The sequence below is a fragment of the Carassius carassius genome, chromosome 34 (assembly GCF_963082965.1).
Source record: "Carassius carassius chromosome 34, fCarCar2.1, whole genome shotgun sequence".
Lineage (NCBI taxonomy): Eukaryota > Metazoa > Chordata > Actinopteri > Cypriniformes > Cyprinidae > Carassius > Carassius carassius.
The window spans coordinates 9,068,571-9,078,712 of NC_081788.1; the positions used below are offsets into that span (position 1 = coordinate 9,068,571).

The 10,142-nt window shown below is 41.1% G+C and overlaps 1 protein-coding gene across 1 annotated transcript; it reads left to right on the plus strand.

Moving 5' to 3' along the window:
- Nucleotides 1-8,401: 8,401 nt before the first annotated feature.
- On the plus strand, nucleotides 8,402-9,778 carry LOC132115115 (forkhead box protein B2-like). Its single transcript, XM_059523515.1, has one exon. The coding sequence runs from the start codon at nucleotides 8,715-8,717 to the stop codon at nucleotides 9,663-9,665; it is 951 nt and encodes a 316-aa protein (XP_059379498.1). The 5' UTR covers nucleotides 8,402-8,714; the 3' UTR covers nucleotides 9,666-9,778.
- Nucleotides 9,779-10,142: the final 364 nt, after the last annotated feature.

The following is a 10,142-nucleotide window of genomic DNA, read 5'->3' on the forward strand; positions in this document are numbered from 1 at the left end:
GAAAAGTTAATAAATTAACAGACAGCAAATATGATACGTCTCTCAGTTAGGGATGCACAATAGTCAAAATTGATATTGGATACTGAACGTACATGCTATTTTATCCAATTTTTACATTAAGATAACTTTTACTGTCATGTAACGCTCATTTAAAGTTAAACGGTGGTTCATCCACCGTCAAGTCATTTCAAATCTATTTTTTGTCCATCCATTGAAAGTCAACATTTTTAAGCTTCACACACACGTTGCACTTCTGTTTACCATATTTAATTTGCTCTTTATATTTGTGCAATGAGCAATGTTTATATATGAATAAAAGCCTAAATTAAATCTGTTCATAAAGCAGTTGTGAAGACTTTGGTTTATACTGCTCAAATCATATGGATGACTTTTACAAACTTGATTATTTCAATGGAGAGTATTAGAAATGTGTGTATTTAAAAGTCTAATGGGTTTGGACATTAGAGTGAGTAAATTCATTAATTTTTTTTGGCTGAACTATCCCTTTATTCTTTAAAAACACTAATAATTTAATGTTAAATTAATCTTCTGCAAATCTCAATATAAATATCAATTTTTCATACTATGATATTATGTTGATGATGCCCAGATTCTTGATTACAATATCTGGTTTTAATTTTTAGTTATTTTGTAATTGATTTAGACATAATATGAACCATTTATTGATTATCAAATGTTTTGATTATATTTCATTAAATATGAAAATATTTAAAGGTATAATTGGTATCGGTGCACTTCCAGAGTGTTCGTACAATTGTAAAGAAATTCTGTTTTAGTTTAGCATGTTTTAAGGCTTTCTGAAGCACTGCGATCTTCCATGGTTATTGTCACACTTGGCTGAGTAAGTATCATTCTGTCATCTGCACAAACACATACAGGGCACACATACACATATACACACACACAGTGCGCACACACACACACACACACACACACACACTTTAATGCACTAATCAAAGCATGCTTATTTAGTCCTTTGTAAAGCATTTACGGTCTGATCCTAAATGCTGCGCTTGTGGCTTTGTTCTCTTCTCAAACACAATTAGAAGATAATATATAAATATATACATACTGCAAATGACATGCATATGATGGCTTCATTTGAAGCCCGCTCAGGTCATTAGTAACCCAACAGGGCGCTACAGAGCCGCCGGTCTCTTTCTGCCAGTCGACCAGTGGAGATTTATTTGATATTAACTCCCTAATGGCCTAGCTCCTTTTCTGGTAAAATATGCACAAAAGTCCAACACGAACACTGCCATTCAGTTGAATGCTTATTTATTCACTAAACGAGGATCTAATGTTCAATGTTCCCTGGACGCTAAGGTAGTTCTGGGGGAGGAAGGCTTCCCCCTACAGCTATATACATCATTTATTTTACACATATCCCGGTATCACACACTGGGCAGCGAGGGGAGAAGAACGACTTTATGAAAATCAGAACAGTGAGTGTTACAGGGGACATTAAGAGTTGGAGGGGGAGAGCTGTGAATGGAAGCAAAATAGGGTCGAGCAAGAACATCGTCGCTGGAGAGAGACGATGTCTCTTGCCCGCCACCCACAAGCATAGTGGGCTGCGCTCGACACCCCTCTGGTAGGAAGCGGCTTTCGCTTACCGCATCTCTTGAACTCCGAGGCCCTCGCAGCTCTGACAAATGGTCGTTATTGCACAGTTCTGCTTCCACATCAACTTCTTTAATGCATTAAGAAGGATGTCTATCTTGCGAGTTGTTAAACACACTGTTAATTTAGTCGTAGCACTCATGTTCATGAGGCAGGGCTGAGATTGTGTTAAGTTGGCTGTGGTTTTACTCAAGTCTTGTAAGATTCAGCATTAATCCTTCTAGTGGAGGTCACTGAAATGAAAAACTCTCATTAGCTAACCATCTATACCTAATACAACACTTTCCATCCAGGAATTGGATAAAATCCATATCCATTTAAATCCATGACCTTATTGTGTTTTAATAATTTCTCAAATAACACCTCAAAGTATTATACATTTTTTGTCAAAACTTCGCTTCTTAGAATAGTCCAATGCTGAACTGAAGCTCCACAAACTTTTCAAAAACTAGTATTGCTATTACTAATAATATAATTTAATATCATTATTATTAATAAAAAGGTTCTGATTCACTGCACCACATATACCCTTACATAAAACAACCAAATTTTCTTAAATACTACCACAAATTATGCCACTTTTCCCTGTCACCTATTTAAGCTCCACTATAGATTCAAAATACTATTGCTTGTATTAATAGTAATAAAATGACTAGTAATAATAATAGTATTACTAATAGACATTTTATAGTAGTATAGTATTACTAATATAAATTCATATTAACGTTTATTATAATATAATCAATTTAAGATAAGTCCTATTAAATTATATATTTATTATAAAAATATATATATTTGATTTGGTACGTAAAATATAAATTTACATATAGAACCAAATCAAGTTTTTTTTCTGAAATAATAACACAAATATTATTGTATAGTCTGTTTCGTCTGTGTTCTCTGTGTTTCTGGCCTTGCCTTGCTTGTTTTTGACCTTGGACTGTTTCCTTGTTTTTGATCATTTGCTGCCTGCCCTAACCATTGCCTGTTTATTGGATTACTCTTTTGTCTGCCCTGGATTAAACCTGTTTGCTGCTGCTTGACCCCTGCCTGTTTTGACTACTCTCTCGTAAAATAAAGCTGCATTTGGATCCTCAACTCAGTCGTCACAACTCCCACGTTACGGAATAATCAGCCACACCTGGATCTAGCGGCTTTATTGAGTGTCTCAGGCTTATCATGAATCCAACAGCACAGCTGATGCATCACCGTGAGGGTGATAGACCCGTTGAGAACTATGTTGAGGACTTTATTGGACTGGCTCATTTAACACCTTTTGACCAGGTATGCCTTATGATATTTTTTCTTGGGGGGCTATCTGAGCCTTAGTTCTCCCATGCCTTTGCATGATCCTCACTAGACTCTGGAATTTTATATCCATCTGGCACTCCAATTGAGTGGCTCTGCATTTACTGTGGGTGTTGTGGAGGAGGAAAACGGCATCCCTGCAGTATCTTCCATTCCAGAGCCTGGTCCCGCTATGGCTACCAGTTCAGAGCCTCTCCACAAAATGCCAACCATTCCAGATTCTCTTTCCGTCATGTCCGCCATTCCAGAGTTTCGTCCCATCACGACCGCCATTCCAGAGTCTTTTCCCATCATGTTGACCATGCCCGGTGCCTCAAGGTCAGTCCAAAGGTGTCCGAGACTGGCATCCAGTATGGAGGATCCACCACTGATGTCGATGTGAGTAGCAGGCATCCCAAGTGCCTCAGAACGAGTCATCACAGTGATTGTTCCCAAAGGCTCAGTGCTCCCTGTAATAGTGGTCGCCATCCTGTGCGTTTAGGCTACTCACTGCTCTGTTAATCCTCCTGAGGGTGCTCCAGTCCACAAGTCAATGTCAGAGCCGGCTCCAGTCCTCGAATCAGCTCCTGAGACCGCTCCAGTCTACAAGTCTGTGCCAGAGCTTGCTCCAGTCCTCGAATCAGCTCCAGAAACCGCTCCAGTCCTTGAGTCTGCTCAAGTTACCACTTCACAACCATTAATGCCATTCACTGTTCCAATGACTCCATTTCCCATGTCATGGCCAGGAGTGCCATTCCCTGTACCAATGACTCCAGTTCCCTCGTCACGACCAAGAGTGCCATTTCCTGTTCCAATGACTCCAGTTCCCTCGTCACGACCAAGAGTGCCATTTCCTGTTCCAATGACTCCAGTTCCCGCGTAACGACCAGGAGTGCCATTCACTGTTCCAATGACTCCAGTTCCCTTGTCACGACCAGGAGCGCCATTCCCTGTTCCAATGACTCCAGTTCCCTCTTCACGGCCAGGAGTGCCATTCCCTGTTCCAATGACTCCAGTTCCCGCGTAACGACCAGGAGTGCCATTCCCTGTTCCAATGACTCCAGTTCCCTCTTCACGGCCAGGAGTGCCATTCCCTGTTCCAATGACTCTAGTAAGTACAACTCTTCCCGAGGTGGCGGTTTGCACTGCAGAACCTCCTAAAGCAGTGACTCTCTCCTCCTAAGGTGGTGGCTTCTGCTGCAGAACCTCCACATTTGAACTCTCTGTCGGTCCAGCCGTGGCCAAAGAAACTGTCTGTGAACCCTCTGATGGTCCTGTCACGGCCAAAGAGGCCGTCCGGGTAAATTCACATGCCTTGTTATCTCATATGTTTCACCCTATTTAAAGTCTGGTTTGTTACTTCCACATGGCTGATTATTGTATAGCCTGTTTCGTCTGTGTTTTCTGGGTTTGTTGCCTTGCTTGTTTTTGACCTTGGACTGTTTCCTTGTTTTTGGTCATTTGCCACCTACCCTAACCATTGCTTGTTTATTGGATTACTCTTTTGGTCTGTCCTGGATTATACCTTTTTGCTGCTGCTTGACCCCTGCCTGTTTTGACTACTCTCTTGTAAATAAAGCTGCATTTGGATCCTCAACTCCATCATCATGCCTCCCACATTACAAAAGCCTTGTTGCTTAGCAGTCCTCAGGTCGCTTCAAATATTAGTATGTTATTACTAAGATACATTTTTATTTTAATATAATATAGTAGAATTTGTATAATATATTAAATTAGTATTATTGAAAATAGTATATTGTTTTATACACTATAGCTTAAAATACTAATATTATTACTAAAATTAACTTTTATTATGATATAATATTAAAATACATTCTAATTGTTTTATTATTTAAATTATATATTGTTTTTATTTTATATTTGTTATAGCTTCAAATGCTGGCATTACTAATATAATATAAAATAACACAATATAACTAAACAATATATTTTTTATCATTATTAAAATGATAGATAGAAGAGGGGTCTAATAGTGACATGTAGTGAATGATTACCAGATGATATAAAAGCCAAAGGTTCACAACAGTGTGTTTAGATTATAAAGAGTAAATTGGATTTTCAAAGGTCTGTTGGGAATGGATTACAGCAGGTCTGAAAATAGCAAGAATATGTTGATGTAGGTGGTTAATGAATTGTGGCAGGTAAGGAATAAGGAATGGATTGTGAAAGGTAAGGAGTAACTGTAGGGAAAGGTTTGTGGTAGGTAAGGGCCACTGACTGTGGGCCCCTGGGTGTGTGTGTGGAGGGGGAGACAGACTCTGCCAACTGCACGATTCACTAAACTCTCACCAGGGGAGGGAGATAGATCGTTTTAATGCCTATGTGTGAGTGAGAGAGAGGCGAGTGAAAGAGCAGGGGAAATACTAATACAGAGAACCAAAATGTATATTCCATATTAAGTATGAGAATGGCTTTTATATTCAATTGTGTATATCGGCCCGATCTGCAGGTAGGAAGATTAATTAGTTTGCCTGCATGCTTATATAGACCAGAGGCAATGGAAAGGACGGATAATTATATAAATCTACTTCAAGTGCGCCATGTCTAAGATATTGTCTTTGTGAGTGAGTTTATGGACAGACAAAGCCTAATCTTAAAACTTTGCTTTAGGGTTGAACCTTGAAATATCTCTAGAGTTTGAGCACTCAGCATATGCCCTGATACAATTTATCTAGAATTCATAAACTTTAAAACGGAGCATTAAAGCGATCACCTAAACTTATGGGAGGACTTCCTCGTCACACTTAAAGCGATCATATGTTAATCGGCATCCATAAATTATTCGGTGGCCATGAAGTCCTCTTGCTGGTGCCAAAGTCCCATTTCCCAATAGGACCACTCTAATTGATTTAAATGCTTCGTCCTTGCGGCAACGCTACTATGCTCGCTTAGTAAGGGGTCTTTAACGTTATTATTATTACCGTGATTGCGGGTTTCTCCATTTCCTATTTTACCACGAGAGTCAGAATCTTTCGCCCAAAGCTGAACAAAATAATTATTAGCATCTTGGAACAAACAGACGAACCCCCCGACCCTTGCCTCGCGGCTCAGAGCCGACCCCCTCCTCGCGCGCTCATCTCCCCGTCTCCGTTTTTGCCACGTTCAGCCCTTAATTTATGCAAAATTAATTGATATATCTTTTATAATTGATGTGCTGTAAAATTAATGAGTAATTTATGTAATTAGTCAATTAAGGCTAATTCCAGCATATGTTCAATATGCCCAGAAGGTGAACTTTACAAGTTGTTATTTGTCCAGGAGTTGAATGCAGAGAAAACCGTCTAATTAATTTCTTATGCATATCAGCGTGTTGTCTACTTAACACTGCGCTTTGTGGGAGCAGGTTTAATATTGATCTAAACAACACGGTGAGGAGGAACGCGCGCGCTCTCGCAGCAGCCTCGCAGGGGCCTTCCTAAGCGCGTCGCAAGATTCGCGTGTCAAAGGCGCTTCTAAACACACGTTGTTCGTCAGCGGTCTGGCGCTCAAGTTGTATTTCAAAAGACATTAAGCGCGGGATATAATAGCGTTGGGTGTGAAATATGCATGTTCGCCGGTGACCCTTTAAACTAGAGCAACACCGGAGCTCTTCAGGAACATAATGAGAAAGATCTGTTGGCTAATTAATTGACACCGTTTTGAATATTCATCGCTAATATAACCACTACGCCTTTAATTATATTGTTGGACATCGCTCTCAGGAAGGTAAATCACTGAAGGCTTAATTAATGTAATGTATTCTCCTCCCCGTCGGGAGCCCGCGTAAGAAGGCGCCTGGCGGGACCGCGCCGTGACACCTGGCCGCACAAGAGCGGCGGTGCTTTTGTTGTTCTGTTTACCGGAGAACCTGCTCTCCGGGGCTGTGGGGAAGCGTTTATCCTTGTGAAATACGAACAAAAAGCAAACAGCTTGACAGGTTGATTCTGACTCCGCTCAGCCGCGGTGAAATACGGGCGCGCTCTTGGTGCGTGCGCGCAGACGCGTGCGCTTTCAGCTTTTGAATGACGTTTGTCACAAACATTTCACCTGAAATTACTCAAGAAGAGAAAGCAGTTGTGAAGTAGTATGTAATTATGGAAGCAACGTGTTTATCTATTACTGGGGTCAGGTTTTGACACAAGGCCACGTATTATCCCGTGTATGATGTTGAGGGGAAAAATATGAACTGATACTTTTGATCCGTTTTGTGAAGATGTGGTTGTCGTGTTGTTGTCCCTTTCTCTCCCTCTCTTTCTCTGCCTTTCTCTCCATTTTCACTTGTTTTCTTTTTAACACCATTTATTTTTAGCTTCAGGGGTGGCCAAAAAATTGCGAAAATGAGCTTGCTTGTTAAATGTAGCAAGCGAGATCTCTGATCTGCAGATCTGTGTCAGAAGGCTTTAAAAGTTGCCCAGAGGACAATGTTGTGGTTCATCAAACTAACAGTTGAATAAACAAAGTCACATTTATTTCCGAAGATGCTCATAATATTCTGTATATTACTATTATAAATAGCATATTAATATAAGTACCTTTTCTACTTATGGTTATTAAAATTAATAAACGTGAGTGGATTTAATTTAATAAATATATACTGGAAAAGGCATGCAAAGAAATTATTTCCCCCTAAATGTTCATCCCTGTTGCCTATTTCATTTTTGTTTAAACATCTTTTAAAAAATAAGCGGAAAATAATAAGAAAACCCCACAGTAAATAGTTTTTTTCTCATATGTATTAGAAAGAAATAGATGCAATTGTATGACTATATTTCATAATTCACAACTGCATACTTTATATGTCATTAAAATAATGTTAACATACCAATCTTTACACATTTAAAAATACTAATAATACGGTAGTGGCATAATGGAAGTCCATATGATGGCTTTTTAGACTTTAATTTTTTATTTAAAGTTTATCAGCACCTCTTCAGTAACAGCATAAAACAAAAAACAACTGATCTCTCTCTCACACACACATACACACACAAAAGGACATATAAATAAATGTTGTGGTTTGCACAGGAATAAAAAGCAATTTTCTCCATAAATATTTATGCTTTTTTTCTTGTTAAACTGCTTTATTTACAATATTTTAATTAGCATGGACAGTGAAAATGAAACCGCTGTGAACAATGTGAAGGACAAATATTAACTATAGCCTATTCCTGTTTAAATAAAGTCTAAACTCCAAAAAATTCGATTTTATGGAATTCGAGACGTTTAAAATAATTCCAGCGCACTCCAAAAACAGTATATGGATCATTCACATGCACGTCATTAGTGTGTGTTATCATTATCAGACTCATTAGTGAGCGCGCTGCTCTTTGCCTCTGATTGGTACAGATGAGTAGGACCAAACGCACATGAAGTCAGACCCTCCCCCTATTTACCCCTTATTCGTCCTAAAGTCAGTGTCATCATAATAAAACGCAGCTAGCGGGGGGTCTGGACCTCTGCCATTCTTACAAAAGCGTCGCGGATCCTCTGCGAGTCAAAGCCGAGCGCGCGCATCCTCCGGGAGAACTTCACGCGCTCTGAGAGGACGCAGGTGTCGCGCGCGCGTGCGTGCGGGGAGTAACATTAGAGAGGTAACTTTCAAATGGTCCCGTTTTCTTTTACATACTTGTGGATTGTGACTTTGTGAGATATTTTCATGACTCGCGTCTTATATAGCAGCTGTAAACATTTCAAACAAACAGTTGAGGTCAATCAATGACTTTTTTAAATAAACGGACGATATACTGGCTTGCTTCTGACTGATACTGAAAAGATTTTCAAAAATGCCTCGGCCAGGCAAGAACTCCTACAGTGACCAGAAGCCTCCATACTCATACATCTCTCTGACCGCCATGGCCATTCAAAGCTCCTCTGAGAAGATGCTCCCCCTCAGTGACATCTACAAATTCATCATGGACCGTTTCCCGTATTACTGCGAGAACACTCAACGCTGGCAAAACTCGCTCCGGCACAACCTTTCCTTCAACGACTGCTTCATTAAGATCCCCCGGCGGCCCGACCAGCCGGGAAAGGGCAGCTTCTGGGCCCTGCATCCGGACTGTGGAGACATGTTCGAGAACGGCAGCTTCCTGCGCCGCCGCAAGCGCTTCAAGCTCCTCCGGGTGGAGCATTCGGCTTGCAAGAGCGGCCCCGTGCTGCACTCCTACCACTCTCATGCCCAGCCTGCTTTGCACCAATCCCACCACCATTCGGGAAAGCTGGCTGTGGGACACCCGGAGTACTTGGGCACCATGGGCCGGCTCTCCCACTTCCAGAGCTACACGCTTGGCGGCGGGCAGAGCGGCAGCTTCAAACACCCTTTTGCCATCGAGAGCCTGATTGGCCGAGACTATAAAGGAGTGATGGCCAGCGGGTTGCCCATCGCCTCGGTCATGCATCACCTCGGGTATCCCGTGCCCGCTCAACTGGGCAGCATGGTCAACACTGTGTGGCCACATGTGGGCATGCTGTCTGAGCCGGTGTCATCAGACTACCCACCGTTCAATGTGGCGGTCAAGGGGCTTTACCATCATCACCCGGGAACCCAAAGCATGCCTGCTGTGCCCATGCCCATCAAACCCACGCCGACCCTGGGCGCAGTCCCGTCCTTGACTGGCATGACGCCGGGAGTAATGCAGCTGTGCCCAAGAACGGCGGCTCTGATGGAGAGAGATGCAACAGCTCTTGTCGAGGAGAAAAGCGGGTCTCTCCATCCTGCTCTCCTGCAGTCCTGAGCCAAACGCTGAAGATTCAGACACGAGGGTACTTAGAGTATGTTTTGGGGACGGCTGTAGACTGATTTGAGATGCCAGCCTCTTCCAGAAGATCTGTTAAGAAGGTTTTTTTTTTTTTTGCTGTGTATTATATAGTGCAGATGGTCAGAATTTGGCTCTACTGTTTTCTGCTCTATGGTATGTGTACATGCTTTATCTTCTTTTAAGAAATGGTGTACTGTACAAAGGACTGTATAAACCGGAAAAACAAAAACATAGATGTACAATTTTAAACGTCAAGCCTTATAAAAGCTATACAGATTGTGCATAATGAATTAAAAATGCTGACTTGCATGCTTGCATGCCACTGTTAAAAAAGTGGATTTCTGTGCGTCTGGGAGAGAGTCATGAAATAACTCAAAGGGAATTTTGCTAAATTAATGTATTCATGTAAAATAGAAAATACTTTTATTTTAAAATGTTGTTATATATTATCAT

Excerpts from the sequence above, each read along its gene's own strand:
- LOC132115115 (XM_059523515.1), top strand. The coding sequence starts at position 8,715 with ATGCCTCGGCCAGGCAAGAACTCCTACAGTGACCAGAAGCCTCCATAC.